This window comes from Calidris pugnax, unplaced genomic scaffold (genome assembly GCF_001431845.1).
Source record: "Calidris pugnax isolate Ruff unplaced genomic scaffold, ASM143184v1 scaffold56, whole genome shotgun sequence".
Lineage (NCBI taxonomy): Eukaryota > Metazoa > Chordata > Aves > Charadriiformes > Scolopacidae > Calidris > Calidris pugnax.
Window position 1 is genome coordinate 7,033,755 of NW_015090839.1, and position 16,502 is coordinate 7,050,256.

At 37.6% G+C, this 16,502-nt stretch overlaps 1 protein-coding gene across 2 annotated transcripts in view; it reads left to right on the top strand.

The window, feature by feature from the left end:
- Positions 1 to 16,193, top strand: part of SLC25A21 (solute carrier family 25 (mitochondrial oxoadipate carrier), member 21) — a 109,110-nt gene extending 92,917 nt beyond the window's left edge. For both annotated transcript variants that reach the window (XM_014942063.1, XM_014942062.1), the window contains exons 7-9: positions 9,346 to 9,527; positions 10,343 to 10,395; positions 12,959 to 16,193. In XM_014942063.1, coding sequence (XP_014797549.1) covers positions 9,346 to 9,527; positions 10,343 to 10,395; positions 12,959 to 13,029 — 306 coding nt within the window. In that variant the 3' untranslated portion in view covers positions 13,030 to 16,193. The remainder of the gene's footprint in view (positions 1 to 9,345; positions 9,528 to 10,342; positions 10,396 to 12,958) is intronic.
- The last annotated feature ends 309 nt before the right edge of the window (positions 16,194 to 16,502 follow it).

A 16,502-nucleotide genomic window follows, 5' to 3' on the forward strand; every position in this document is an offset into this window, starting at 1 on the left:
GGCTGTGTGAGCAACAGCTAATGGTTTATTAATGACTCCAGTACGTTACTTACTGAACTGTGTTTTCACTAATGTGATTTTTAGATGATGACAGTTAAACAGTCACAGGTGTAATATGTAGTGATACTCATATAAGAAGCTGCAGTTTACATCAAAAGGGATCAGTTTCGTTCCCAGATGAAGTAACACCTCTTTTTTTTCGGCACTTCTGAGTAGCCTGGTATTTTTGTTGGCAACATAGTGTAAATGGAGAAAAGCTCCACTTCTTATTTGCAGATCATTACAGTAAATTGAATTGTTCAAGAGCAGCTAACCCACAAGTTTCTACAAGTTTCCTTCAGTGGATTTAAGCATACTTTACAATGTACTTTAATCACACATTCTAAAAACTCAAAGCATAGCGTGATACTAAGATAGGAGTAAACAGGTTGATCAAAAGACAAAAAAACTATAATTATCATGCAGAACATTCAGAATCATATGCAGGTAAGGACAAAGCTTGTCTGCAACTTCTATGAAAATCCTGAAGTGATCTTGTGTAGCAGTTGAAAAATAGTAATAATATTTGGCATAAGCATGTTTTCCTAGCATTTCAGATTTTAAAAAATCAGGAAAAAATATTGCGTGATTAGAAAGAGTCAGAGCTTTATGATCTGAGAGAAATTAGCACTTTATACAGATTCTGTATGATACAGATAATTGTTAACATCTGCAACACAGAGATTAAATACATCTAAAAAACAAAAGAGAAATTGCTTCAATGTTGTCAGCCAGTGGCCCAGCAGTCCAGTATGTACTATCAAAAGCAAAAGGCAATTTAATCAATGTAGGATTTGACTCATTAACTGCAAAAAAGTGGAGAGTTTGCCTTGTGCTGGACGAGTGCAAAGTGGCTTGCACGGTGGCTTGCACAGTGGCTACATCTGTACTAGTAAATTGAGCAGCATCGCTGAAACTCAATCACCTGTGCTGTTAAATGTTCCCTGGCACAGCTTTGGCCTAGGCCAGCCAACACTCTTCCTGGGTATGGCTTAGGAGCAAGGACAGACAAGGAACCATTCCTAATAGGCAGCTTTCATGCAGCCAGTCTGTTTTGGATGGTAATGGCATTTAATAGTGCTAATAAAGTTAATAGGACTCTCTCGGCCAGCCAGTATCAGTGCCATAGACAGTTCTGCACATATAGATATAGCCAATAATTCTGATCAAACTCTTAGTAAAATCAATGCAAATCTTAACCTGAGTTTAACAGGGTACAGATCAGGCCTCATCTGGCTTGTGTCAGCCAACAGCACGTCTCAGGCATTTACATGCATTGAACTTCACTTCGCTGACTGGAAAATAGAGGTATTCAACAATATTTTGCAATCTGTAACTTAAACCTCTTCTGTCAGTAGGCAGGTACTAGAGGCTAAGACTTATCAAATGTGTACAAGGAATTTGATAGAAGCTGTTTTGCAGTTAGTCTGAAAAATATTAGACAGTCATAACTTTTCAAGATTTCTCACATGCTTGATTTCATTACAAAACCTAATTTTTTCACTTTGTATATTTTGCCAAAAAAAAAAAATCTTAAAGTCAGTCTTGTGATATTGACAAACATATAAAAATTGTGAAACAAGAATACTACACTTTTGAAATAATTTTGGCCCTTGACTATATATGTGCTGTTCACCATCTGTAACGTAAGTGGAAAAATGTATGGAAATGTCCGTACGAGCCTTTTAGCTGTCAACAGTGCTAAACTGTGCATTAAATTTGCATCCCAATTAAGGATGTTCGCAGCTTATTTTGCCAAAAACAATAAACCTTTTATGTTGAGTGGTCAAGTGATATAAATGACATGTGTGGGTTGTAAATGTTTGTAATGAATAACTTTTCATATGTTCAGTCTATTCTGCTAAACAGACCATTTACAGCCAACCTCATGGTCTGTTTACTGAAAATGGAATAAGCCAGACTTGTTTCAATTGCCACTAATCTATCAACCATAGAGCATTAACAGCTATGCATCTGCACTAGCAATCAAATTAGTCTGCAAATTTATATCGTCTCAGTTTTATGGCACCTGCTTTTATAGCACATTTCGTAGGCGTCCAGCAGCTCTCACTTTTCCATTTTTTATCATAGTTAGGTTTGATGTTGAACGCTAGTTTCATTAAAACCTTTGCTCACTACCACCTCCAAGTGGCTGTCATATTTTTTAACGATATGAAATTTCCTCACTGTCTGTTAAAAGCCCCCTTTGAAACGTGGCCAACTGCAAAACTCATTTCAAAGCAGGCACCGCCTGCCCCAGCTGCCCCAGATGTGCCTCCTGGAAACAGGGCAGCTGCATCAGGGAGCGGCAAGCCATATATGAATTTTCAGGAGAGGAATCTTCAGTCAAAAATGTGAAGAAGAAAAAACAAATTTCTTCTGTTTTTCCATAGAAATTAGGCTAATGCTGAAACTGATAACCAAGTTCAACCTTAGCTGGCTGAGAGGCAGTCTTAAAATAGCTAAATTCTTGCAAGACATACAAATAATCATTTAAAAGGAGACGAGATCCTACAAGTGCATCTTATGAGTGCCCCAGAGAGGGAAATTTTCAGTGAGAATTTATGCCTTATTAAAGACTGAATTCCATGGGGAAAAGCCCATGTAAGCCTTAGTCTGAGCTTGCACCTTTCCAGACATCACTATCAGTCAGCCACAAGAACCCATAGGACACCAAACTTCTTTAGTTCTGATATTCATGAAGTTACTTTTTTTTTTTTTTTCTGTTTCTTAAATTACTGTATAACTGAGACTGAAGGTAGATAGTGCAGATACAGTACACTCCTGTACTGGATACAGGAGTAATCAGTAAGACATCTGTTTCTGGGTGCCCTTTTCTGCATAGTTAGTGTCTTAATGATGCCATGAAAAGGTGACCTGCTTGTAACCCAACAGTTTATTAACAGTTTATGTAGACGAGCTCTGTGTGGGAGAGCTGAATCTTCAGAATTCTGTATATCTCTTGTATTTGTTGTCTCTTATTTTGTTATTTCCATCAAAAGTTCTTTGGTACAGATGTTTATTTTAGAATTTGTGTAGTCCTATCCTTGCCCTATCTGCCCAAAAGGTGATGGAAAAATAGTAAATAATAGATAATTGGAGGGCGATTAATAATTTTATCAGGAAATTATATTGTGAGAAAAACAAATCACTGAGAGGATTGCAAACTGTTTGAAAATATATACCTTGTACAGCAGGCAGACATGTCACTCTGGAGACTAGCCAGGACATTTATCCTAGTGGCTGTCATTCATCTTAAGCTGTCAGATATCTGACAGGTGGATTTTAAGAACCGAAATAAATGTCTGCTGCAGTGAGGTTGCACTCAAGGAGGAATCTAAGATAATACCAGTGTGAAAAAAGCCCATTCAACTCAAACAAAGCAAAGCTGTGACTATGCATTTTGGAATGTCTTTCCTGATCATCAATATGTTTATTGTAGTTATAATTTCAGCACTTCTTACGCATCTTGACCAAGATCAGACCATCACTGTGCTAGTCAGGCAGCAAGCTATAGTTTACAATAAGGAGTTTACTATGTAAATGCATGAGACGAACAGAAGTTCAGGGTCAACAAAACTATGACGCTTCTCCTTAAGGTGTGGTCAAATCTTAATTAAGTCACAAACAAAAATTGTGTGAATATTCTTTAAAAGAATCACAACAGTGATGAGATTCAGTGTCATTTTTTATTTTCACCCTTTCTGGAGTCTTTCAGTGAGTCTATATCATTTTCTCCTCCTCACTGTTGATTTCTGTGGGGAGTTTGCATGCCTCCAAACCATCTGTACCAGCCTCTCCCTCTCTAAGAGTGGAATTTGACAGCCTTTCTTCCCAGCCTGCCTCTGTGACTCAGCAGGAAGACCCAGACCCTGTCTCTCCTCTGGGCTCAGGCTCAGTGTCTGTGTTTAAAGCAACTTGTTTTGAGTTTCTCATCTGTTCCCTGTTGCTTTCCTACGAGCTATCTCCCACCTTGCCTCTCTCTGAATATACCTTTTCTCCTCTGTCTTGGAAACTCCCCTTCCTCAGACCCATGTGTCCTTTCTTCCACTGTTGCTGTAGGAATATCCCTTTAGTGATTAAAACTGAGTATCAGGCTGGCTAAGGCAGTTCCTTAGAGCCTGTTTTGCTGCCAAACACTTGACTATAGTCAAGGTAGCCTAGATCAGGTCTTGTGGCATCTCTTAGCTCACCACAGAAGTTCCTATGCTTTAGCCACTTCACTTTAACCATAAAGGCCAAGAAGCAACTCTATCTCCCTATTCCTGACCTATCTCCCTCTTCAGTCCCATAATTCCTAGGTATACTGAGCAGAACCAGAGTTGGCTAAACTAAAGCTTTGTCTTTTTAAGTCCTCCTTGTCACACACAGGGAGGTGGGATGTGCAACATACAGTACAAAGCTTCTCAGCTCCATTCCTGGCTTCTCTGCTGACCTGTTATGTGACCTTCAGCAAATGTATTTAAATTTAGCAGTCATTTGAAATCACTTTTAGGAGTTTTGTGCCAAGGGTAATTCATCTATAAAACTAATACTATAGCTCGTATTTTCAAAGGAGTTTAAGAAATGTAACACAAATATTCCACTCTAAGTATTAGTTTCGGGCTAACTTCAGGAGGCTGTTTTGCGGATACCAACTTCAAACATTATTCTATTATTGTTATTTATTATTCATGCAATTTGACAGGAATTGGCATTCTCCTTATCCAGTAAGCATTATTCTTTTACAGTGGACTTATCTACAAGGTGCTCAGAAGTACTAAAACGTACTTATAAAAGTGTTCTTTCTCATACGATATGTACCTTCATCAACTGAACAAAAAAACAAAACAAAAAACCAGTGACAAGCTCTCAAGGTGAACTTCCCAGTATTGAAGGAAACAAACATCTGAAAATAGCTTCAGTTGCACAAATCAATATTTATTGATCTTTTTACTTTATTGATTTTTTGTAAGTTTCTTTGTGACACATTCTGCCACTTTTACTCACACTGAACAGGGCCTCATAAGGGAAAAATAAGTGGTGTTCCTTAGTCAGGTTTCTAAACACTATTATGCATGTCGATGGACCATCCACTTTACCTATTTCTGGTTACTTTAAGAAACCTGCCTTAGGGATTTTGAGCTGTTCTTTTGAAGGTACCCACTTCCCTCCACTGCATATGCAAGTGTGGTGTCCTGCCTTTGAACCCTTGGATTGCACCTAAGATGGGTGTATAAATCAGCACAAATACATCTACTCTGGTGAGTCATTATCTACTATAAAATAATTTTTCAAGGTAGATGATTCTTCCCCTCTGCTCTGCTCTCATGAGACCCCACCTGGAGTACTGCATCCAGCTCTGGAGCCCCCAACATGAGAAGGACATGGACCTGTTGGACCAAGTCCAGAGGAGGGTCATGAAGATGATCTGGAGCACCTCCCCTGTGGAGACATACTGAGAGAGTTGGGGTTGCTCAGCCTGGAGAAGGCTCCACAGAGGCCTTATAGTGGCCTTCCAGTACTTAAAGAGGACCTACAGGAGGGCTGGAAAGAGATTCTTTATCAATCAGTGAGTGTAGTGATAGAATGAGGAGTAATGGTTTTAAACTGAAAGAGGGTACATTTCGATTAAATATTTCTTTACTGTGAAGGTGGTGAGACACTGGAACAGGTTGCCCAGAGAAATTGTGGATGTCCCGGCCCTGGAGGTGTTCAAGACCAGACTGGATGGGGCTTTGAACAACCTGGTCTCGTGGAAGGTGTCCCTGCCTATAGCAGGGGGATGGGAACTAGATGATCTTCAGGGTCTCTTCCAACTGTAACTGTTATCTATGATTCTGAAAAAATTAAATTAACTGAGTTCCAAGCATACGTGCCTTTACCAAAGGGTTATTTCATTGCTGGATTAATGTCTATGCTGCTTATTGAATTAAGTGACCTTCCTTCAGTATGGATGAAGATAGTCTGGAAGCTTAGACTGAGATCAAAGTTTTAAACAAAGGTTTTGACAAAGTGGCCAGCAAAAAACCAAGTGAATAAAGTGGTAGGGAAAGGAAAGCCCAGGGATTTGGAGACTGGAATTGATAATTTAAAACTGTCTCCAGTGGGTGACACTCTTGTACATTGGTGTTTATGTGGTAGATTTAGGGCTAGAATGTTCTCTTGCATTATGGAATATAAAAGGAGGAATTAAGCCACATATGATTCAGGAGGAACTTATGGAGTCTCCACATTTTTTAAAGTGTTATCATAGGAGCAATTAAGTATAAAAAGAAGAGAGATTACATCTCGAAATTTTTTCTCCCAAAGAAAGCAGGGAAATCCAGCAAGATATGCATAGATATGGCATTTATTAGTGATACCTGCTTCTCTCTTTATTTTTGATGTCTGCTGGTTCTTACAGCGCAGGGACTCAGGTGTACCAGAAATGCGAAGAGCATGGTAAAAAGGGGAGATGATCACAGATTACGTTATCCAACCACGACAAAGTTAATCCATTGCAAATAAGAAAACTGGCATTTCACTTCCTTGTGGTGTACTGTACTGCGGTGTGGCAGCATCTAAAATCAACTTTCTGTTCTATATGTTCTACTTATACTGCACAGAAATCATCTTTGCCCAAGAACAGAATTCATACATGGTTTTCCTCCAGCTCTGCCGTTTATGAAAACAAAAGAAGCTTGTAAGAATCTCTTTTTCTATTGTACCAAATATGAAATATATAATATTCAGTCAGAGAACTCATGGTACAGAAGTTAGTGACAATATCATGATGATAACTGCCTCTGCGAGTCACTTGCAGCTTAAGTGCTAGACAGATACGTTATCCTCACGTCTGCTTTCACAGGGTCCTACACTGTTAGGAATATTTTGGTGTTGTCCATGGTGTAGGAAAAGTTCAGATTTTGGTATCAAAAGAAAGGCACTGCTTCCTGATGCACCAGCTTGCACCTGCATGATAGACAGCCAATGTTCCTTTGTCCATGTAAGTATTGCAGACAGAGGCATAAATTATGGTTGGGAATCTCTTTTTTTCGCTTTGTAGAAGCAGCACAGTAAAAAGCCACTGCTCTGTGCTTTTAGGGAAAAAAAAAAAAAAAAAAAGCTTTTTTGATTATTGGTAAATTTATTCTGAATCTGTCATACAAATGAAATGATACAGATATTACAGCGGCAAATGCCACAAAAACTTTTCCCATGAGATATGTAATAAAGACCCGAGTTATATAGCACAGATAGTGTATACCATAGCACATTTGGTTAGAATCCAGTTTTGTGAATGAGCAAATTGCTGCCTTTCAACATTTTCTGTGTCACAAAACTTGAACAGAAGTAAAGCAATCTGTGGTCATTTCCCTTTAGTGGTGTTGGTGCGGTGTCTGGTTTCAATAGACACTCACTTGATCAGAGTCCCACTATATCCTATACTCTTTGGCACTCTCAAACTCAAAGCAGCCAGCGCTGGCATTGAGATTCACCAAAATATGAAAGTGTTCGGTCGTTCAAATATGAGGGGTTTTTCAGGAGCAACAACAAGGCTAGAAAATCAGTGCTTAAGTAAATCCTTTTTGACACATATTGGCCAGTCCAGAGGGCAGCCCACTGTGCTCGGTGCTATGGAAGAACGTGCCGTTGCACCAAATTGCTTGACAAGGATATTTCAGACCATTCCGGACTATGAAAAGCCACCAGAGCAGTGGTAGTGTCCTCACCGCAGCCTGGTTTGAGGAGTTTAATACAATCTGGAATAGTACTTAGCTCTCAGGTGTGGGTGTAATCATGCGTCTGCTGCCCGGAGGCAGGTAGGCACCATGCTGGAACAGGGCAGCCATACTGCTGCCCCTACGACTTCAAAAGGGGTTCTTTTTCCTTCTCTAGATACCAGAAATACTCTCTTTGTTTTATTTGTCTTCACTATCAGGATACATACAGAATAAACAGAAATTTGCTGCTAAGCTTTTTGCTAATAAAGTCTTACAATTCTTTATGTAGCACAAGCCATTCTAATTTTTAAAAGGTATTACCAATATGTTTCATGTTTTGTGATATCAAGGTGTTAAGTTTTTCTGCAAGTAATAAAAAACCCTGTCGGTTTTAGCATTTCTCTCTAAACACCTGTATGGACTTTGTCCAATGCATATTATGGAATTTTTAATTTATGTTTCTTGTTGCTAATCTGGAAAGGAAAACGTCTTCATTGTTTCCTTTTTCAGTCACAAATGTAGAGGTTTGGGAAACAAAGAACTCTTTTATTTTAATATTGTGTTGCTATTATAACACTGCAAGATCCTTTGTAATTTTACTGATGGTTTTCTATAATTAAAGTACCTTAATGAAAAAGAAAATGGAACTGCATATATAGAGTCTGATATAGCAAAAAAGTGTTCTTGCTGTTTGAAGACCAATAGTAAAAAAATATGTGTGTAGGAAATGCACTGGAACACACTTCCCTGTGACTTCCACTACTTAGAGAAATAGGATTTAACTTGCTTCAGGAGACTTTGACTCTCAGATAAACTCTGAATTCTTTGATGTCATAGAAAATGCCAAGGTAGGAGGTCTCTCTGAAAGATCAAATAAACCGTGAGTGAGCAAAGAAGTTTTTAGACGCACTTCTAACCTGCTTCTAACTTTTACTGTGAATATAGAGTAGGGTTCTGAAACAATCTGTTGTAAATTCTTCAGCCAATTAGCTGAGTGAGTTACCACCATTTATAATGCGCAGAACGTGGAGGCTCTTTTGCAGTTGCGCCGAGTTGGATTGTTAATAGCAGGAAGCTAGCACTTCTCAGTACAGTGGATCAGCTACATGTGAAAATAAATGTAAAAAACCTGGAGGGGAATGGCAGCAGACTGAGATTAGCCTTTATTTAATTTAGCATTTGGGGGTCCAACACACAAATGAGCGTTTTAGTAGGCTTCATGGTGGAAGTTGCTGTCATTTGTAAAATATTCTGGCCAATTAGCTAATAGTGTGCTTGGATTTCTCCTGTTTTGATACAGTAATACTAAGTACATTGTGAAGCCCAATTATACAAATCATCCCCATATGCCATACCAGTCTTTCTTTATGAACTGTGTTTATAAATCCTGTGTGAGGAAATGTGTACTTCAGCAATTTAGACCATGTGTAAAAACATAGCCAATAGGATTGTCAAGAAAACAAGTTCCAGCATAGGAAATCCTAATGTGTTCCGCTAAAATAACATGAGTGTGTTGTGTTGTGTGAGTTTTCTGATTAAATGCATATTACTTTATAGTACTTAACCTGCATAGGTCCTTCCGTTTCCCTTTTTATTCTTTCTTTCTCTCTTTTTTTTGTAGGATCCAAATTTGGAGTTTTTGAGGAAATTTGGAATTGGGCTAGTCTCAGGAACAATAGCCTCAATTATTAACATTCCTTTTGATGTTGCAAAAAGTAGGATTCAAGGACCACAGCCAGTTCCTGGAGAGATCAAGTACAGAACCTGTTTTAAAACTATGGCAACAGTCTATAAAGAAGAAGGGTAAAACATTCTTATTTTAATAAACGTCCAGACCCCTGTTTTAGTTCATATGGGTCCATAAAACCGTGTTGTTATATTTCAGATTTGACGAGGACCATTAAGCCACCCTGAACTCATGTATCAAAAGAGCACAATGTAACAATTTGAAAATGTATTTTAGAATTGCAAGGAGATATCCTCCTACTCCATGTGAACTTTTACAAAAGACAAGATAATTATTGGGTAGTCAAAGTTTATGTTCCACAAATAAATGCTTGGTATATCTCCCGTGTAATTTCTTCAACTCTTCATTTTATAAAAGGAAAATATCAACAAAACCCAGAATATTTCCCAATTTAATCTAATTGTAATTATACAAACCTCTGTATCTTTAAAATGACTGCTGAAGTAATTAAATTTGGGACAGATTCTTGTGGCAATAACATTTTTCCAACTTTTAAAAATATTTCTCAAGTAGGGACTGAGTTGTAGCTTTGATATTCAATTATAGCAGTCATTTTGACCATGTATGCAGCTGTTGTTAACAGACTTGTCTTGAAAGTAAAACCATCTCACTGATTAAAGTCATATTTCTGATTGGCCAGTCTCACAACGTAGCTTTTGTGACCAAACATTGATTAACTTTTTCTCTTCATCTGATCTGCCTCTGTAAAATGTTAAAATCCAGATACTGCCTGCTATTGAACATGTGTAATTTCAAATAATTGCTTCTAAGTGCTCTGCCAGCATTTTAACAAACATGTGCTAAAATTCCATTCTTCTTTTAGAGCAAGAATATTGTTTGAAAAGTTTTGTTTGTTTTTCTTCTGCTACAGATTTCTGGCTCTGTACAAAGGCTTGATTCCCAAGATCATGAGGCTTGGTCCAGGTAATTTTCCCTCTGTCATTTTTGTAGTGCTTTTGTTCTTGCTTTCTCTTCCAGTTTTCAGTCTCTTGACAAAACATAGTAAGCATCAGTCAAATAAATGAAACAGTGTACCAGAAATCATCAAAATCTTTCTCTTTTGAATGACTTATTTTGATAATAGCATCATCTAATAGTATCATAGATGAATTTGGCTAAATATGTGTCTAAAAAAATGATTTGCACATACACGTCAGATGATTGACGATCCAAGTAACTGATGGTTTGTGCAATTTCTTTATTTGTGAACAAGCCAAAGTGCATCTATGCAAGTGCCAGAACTGTAAAACCTATGGAAGTGTTTCTTAAAGCTTCCTATTCCTTCTAATGTGATTTTTTGTTTTCACTATGACTATTCTGTACCCATGTAAAGTCACCTTAAAATGCAGGTTAGAGCCTCTCTGCTAAGAATGCTCTCAACTAGTCGAGGCATAGCCCAAGCGTATCAAATTCCGGTCACTTTCTTCTCCTGTGCTCTGCAGGGGTTGTAAAGAACAGACACAAAAAGGTCAATAGTATGAGCTGGGAAGAGACTGGGATGGCTCTAAAAGGCTAAGAGGACAAGGATAGCTTAAAACTGGTTTTGTTGGTTAACCCCCTTCTCAACTAGTTGTTACTCCAAATGCAGGAGCACAGTGGTTGAGAGTTAGATCTTCTGTGACTTTTAGACTGGTTTTCCCTGACTGGTTTTGATTAATCATGAAAGCAAAGCACTGGGCCCTTAGACTTTGCCAGCTCACAGAGGCAGTCTGTGTCAAAAAGAGCAGAAGCCCCAATTTGAACAGTATCCCATTCCCGTGAAATTGTATTTCCAATTGTGCAAGGTGATTTAATAGGCAAGAACATACATGGTTAAAAGCGAGCAGGTACAGAGTCTGTTCTGCAGTATAAAGGAGGCATTAGGTTTGTCTGTAAATGTTTGCATATCCAGCCCGTCTGGCTGAGTGCTAGACCATGCCTGGTTATTGTGCAGGGTGAAGGAAGAAGGTGGGGAGGGGAAACAAGGCAGCTCAGCATAACTCTGAAGCTAAAAGCCTTTTCCCTCATACTCCAAAGATACCAGATTACATAGAGGACAAAGAGAAGGCAGGGTTTCGCTTCCCCAGTACGCGTTAGCACAGCAGATTTTGGAATAAAATTTTCCATCTTACAAACGACTACACGTCCTGGCCCAGATCCAGCAAGTCAGTTAAATGTGCACTTGGTTTTAAACACTACTGTAGTCCCATTGACTGGTACAAAGATTTGGCTTTCCGATTAAACACTAATGCAATCTTTATTGTGACTGGAAAGGTAATTCCTTCTTTCAACATGTGAATGCTTTCAGGAAAAGAGGTACACAAACAGATCACACAGTATGAGAATTGGAATCAGCCTTGATTTGAGTTCAAATCACGTCTTAGACATTGTGTCTATTTATTTGTTGGTGAAAGCCTTTCTCAAACTTTTGCTCCGTCTCGCTGTGAGTTGCTGTTCTTAGAGGATTTCAAGTCTGATGATGGTTCATTGAGATAAATAATGTGGGAAAACTCATGTGGTCGTTCTGTGTGCCTGGCTGAGCCTATCCATCTACCTAGAAGGGTCAGCCCAGTTCAGCAGAAGACCTGTTTGTTAGAGGTGCCACTCTAACCTGCTCACTGAGCCAACAGGCCAAGGCAAAGGAAGGAAATATTTGTGCCCCAGCGCTGGCACCCAGAAGTAGCACACTGTAACTCGCTGTCACTACTGCAGCCTGGAATCTGAGTCTCTGTCCCCATCTTCTCCAACTAGAAGCTTCTCTATATGCTTAGTTATATATATATATAAATATATATATATATGGATGGATACACACACCTTCTTCTCAAATGATCCCTTCTTTAGTTCGTGGTAGTTACAGCCCGGTTACAGAAGGGCTTTAGTTTGGCTTCACTGACAATAAAGATACTTTATGGCATTCATAGGATTTTATACTGTTATCAGTTCTAGCAGATAATGCCATTTCATCAGATCAAAACTTCACCTATGGATTCATAGACAGGTACAGGCATAGGAAGATTATACTCATTTCAATACTGCTATCTTCTGCTTTAGGCATGGTAAACAAACAGTTGAAAACTTTTATTAAATCTTACCTGGAAGCATTTTCATCACCCTGGTGATGAATTTTTGTCATTCCACCACTCAAGTTGCTCTTTCATTGGCCAAATCTAACTCTAAACAAGCACACAAATATATATGTATTCAGATTACAAGCTTCACTTGTAAAAGAACAAAGAAAAATAATAATCTTGAAAAAATGTTAGGAAAAATCACACTGAGGGTGATTTTGATTTACTATATAAGCTTTTCACATGGTCTAATATTAAGTAAAAATGGTATGGTTTAAGAAATGGTGACTTTTTAATGAATTAGGAAAATAGTGGAATTATCCATTTTGCAAATAAGGCTTTGCCATATCCTGGTTTAGATTACACACTACAGATACTCTACAAAATCTTGAAAATACTGAATTTTGTATGTAGCAAAATAATATCTTTTCTTCCAGGTGGTGCAGTGATGCTTTTGGTTTACGAATACGTTTATGCATGGCTTCAAGACACAGTTGGTCACAAGTAGCACTTCTGAAAAATGTACTCTTTAAAATTATATGCATTCTAAAATACACTTTAATAAAGTAAAAGTGATTCTCATCTTTTACAGTGCTGAGTGCCCTCAGATTACACTGATGTTAATGTATCAGTATTATACAAAACAAACTTGGTCTTCAGGTCCTGATCCAAGAAAACATTTAAACACATGCTTTTTTGTAAGTGCATAAATAAGTAGCTCAGTTGATATTTGTAATTGTTTTACTGCATTGAGAGAAAATAAAAAGGAGACATATGAACATTAGTTTTTCAAGGACAAACTGAAAAGTCTGGACACTGAATTATGCTATGTAGTCAATACATTATTTGAAAAATGTCAGCTGAAATGGCAAGATAATAACTTTCAGGGGATTTTGAAGGACAAAATTAAATAATCCTGTGGGGCCAGATACTAAACTAGTGTAAACCGATAGCTCCATTGGCTGCAGGTTAAGCACATGACCCATAGTCTGCCAACACTTGTGTCAGTCTTGGGTCCAGTTTCAGTCGAGTCCAGTACAATTTCAACACTGATAGAAGAGTTTCTTAAGTTGTTGGGAGTTAGGATGGAAAAAGGACAGCATAACTAGCCACAACCTTCAAAACACACATACTGTTAAATGTCCTACTTCTTCTTAGCCATATACGTCGTATAAATCTCGCTGAGGACACAGAAGATACTGAACATAATTAGTCTGAATTAAATTATATAAAATTGCAAAACAACTGTGAGAATCATGGAAGAAATGAGTAAATAAATTAACAGAAAAAAATACTTTTAGACATATGGTACTTTGCTGTGCATGTTTTATCTGCCTTCATATACTATTGCTTAAAGAGCTGTCCTGTGTTAAAAATACTCAATGCACTTTGACTGTCCCTTTAGCCTTTCATTACCAGCAGGGGATGGAGAAACAATGTTATAGACTAATAGCATATATGCAGTCATATTTATCTAGCCATACACTTCAAAGAAATGCACCTTTCTATAGATAAAAACTGTTGCTCTGAAGCTAAAATTGCTCCTTTTCCCAGCCACTGTAAATATAAATAATATTTCAGTTATGTACTCCTGTCTTTATTAGTTATTCTAAGTAGCTCTGTGAAATATGATAATTTCTGCTATGCTTATTGAAGACATTGTTTTCATTCATGCAGTTGTGCTGCTCTACAATGTCTTTTCAATAACTTAAATTCTTTAAATAAGTCTTTAAATAACTTAAAATTACACATTATTCTGTTATAAATATGTTCCCCTTGTCTAAACTTGGTTTGTTGTCAAATGAATGCATATCTTGCAGTTGCTAAAAGTTTCTGTATCACTCCATGCTACATTCACACTGTTAACTTGAAATGTTCTTCCTCTTAAGGAGGTACAAGCCTTTTTCCCAGCAATCCTATAGAAGTATCTTTCCAGATTGTTACTTGAAAATGACAGTTCACATGTGAAGTCTCGTCTCACAACTGTTTTTAATGCATTAGAAGAGCAACAAAAAGCTAAAAATAGAAATGCATTCTCAGCATTTTCAAGAATGCTTGTACTGACGTGCTCAAAAAACCTCTCTTTTGTCTAAATTTGACAACAGCAACGTCTCATACCTATGCTACTTCATAGCTAAAATCAATAAAATTAGCTGTCTTACAGTTTATAATTTTAAGAAAAGATGTTCCTTGTCGTTGCATTTCATTATTGGTACTTAGCCAAAGAGAAGACACTACTAAAATAATTTTGAAAATTAAAGCAAAATGCTTTATAATTAGTCTTTTATTAATTTAGAGCATTCAAAATATAAAAATAAAAGGCTTTAAACATACTGTATATACATATATAGCCTTTGGTTTTACATCCTTTCCAACATGATTTTTTTTTTCAGTTAATAGTTCAGCCTGATCCTTGATAAAAAGAGAACCTTTAGAAAGCAGAAAACACAGAATTGTTTTAGGAAACAAACCCATGAGCATGCCAGCCCAATCCCTCATCTGCCCTGGTGTAATACGGGGTCTCATTCAGTTTTACACCAGAGGACTTCTGTACCAGGACGATGAAAACACAGTCGGGCTGTCATAGAAAGGAGTATTAGGCTTCACTGATTTCTTTGAAAACCTTTGACACACTGGGAATGGAGTGTAGGCTTTTTAGATTAAAAATTCTGCACTCACACATGCTGTATATTTCCCAAATTAATCCATTCACCTGAGTGGGTTCACTCCAGGTGTATGCCCCTGTACCTGACAGCAGCAGTTGATCCTTGATTATTATTTTTAAAAATCCCTTTTCTTCCTTCGTTTATTGTAAAGTGGCTTAAAGTTGTGTGGCTAATAAGCTAACATTTTTCAGTTTACCTATTAGTATCAGCAGGGAAAAAAGTCCTTGTGTAAAGGAGTGTTCTGCATCTTAGAATTAAAAAAAAAAAAAAAACATTGTTAGGCAAACTCACACCAAAAAAATCCATCACAGGCAGTTAACCAAGAGCAAGGTCAGATACCTTTGCTCGCTTGGAGCAACCCTTTCTGCACAGCCCCAGCGACTTCCCGCTCGGGGGTAAGGTGTTGTGTACAACAGGCAGATGTGCAGAGAGCTGTATCCAAACAAACACAAACAAAAATGGTTCATGCTAGTGTAGTCCCACGTGAGGAATAATTAACATCATGTTTTGTCCTTGCTTTATAAATTATCGTGATTTAGCTGAAGACAAGATAATGCCAACAACTGATAGAAGGTAAGGATCTATCTCTCCAAGTATCTCCTGAAACACACTAAAGCCTCATGGGAACGTCAGAAAAGATGACTTTTATTCCAGAAATGACATCGTGTTGCTCGGGAAAATTTTGAAAACTTTTTACATAGGCACACATTGTTACGGGTTTGTGAATTCTTGGCGCTCAAAAAGCTGTGCCTTGGAAAGCTTCTCTTCTTTTCTTTCCAGATTTTTTTTTTCCTTTGATGTGCCTTGTTTGTGCCGTATGGGTAACAATAGGGAGATTTCTTCAATAATTCTGTAATCCAGTAAAGCAACAAGGCTGAAAGCTAAAATCCTGTTGCGAAATTAATCATTTATTGACTCATAATCTTTTTCTTATTTTTTTTTTTTTCTCCATTTTATTTTTAGTGAAAAGCTTGTCTAGAAATAAACTGATTTCTTTTTCATGGTATTATGACTCATCTTATTTCAGCTACAACTGCAAAAAGGCAGAACAACTTCCATCACATCACTAACAGTGTGGCAGAGTGGAAATGCAATTGTGTGCACATTACCTTTAGTGGTTTCAAAGATACATTCTTTAAAAATCATTCTACTGAATAACAAGGGTTTCAGCATCTTGTTAAACCTAAACAGTTGTTGAATGCCTTTGAGGCTGAAGAATACAGGATCAGATTCGAGATTAGATCTTTCTTTCCTTAGGGCCATAATACAATACCTGTGTTCTTTATAGAAATACAGTTACAGTAACTATTTTTTA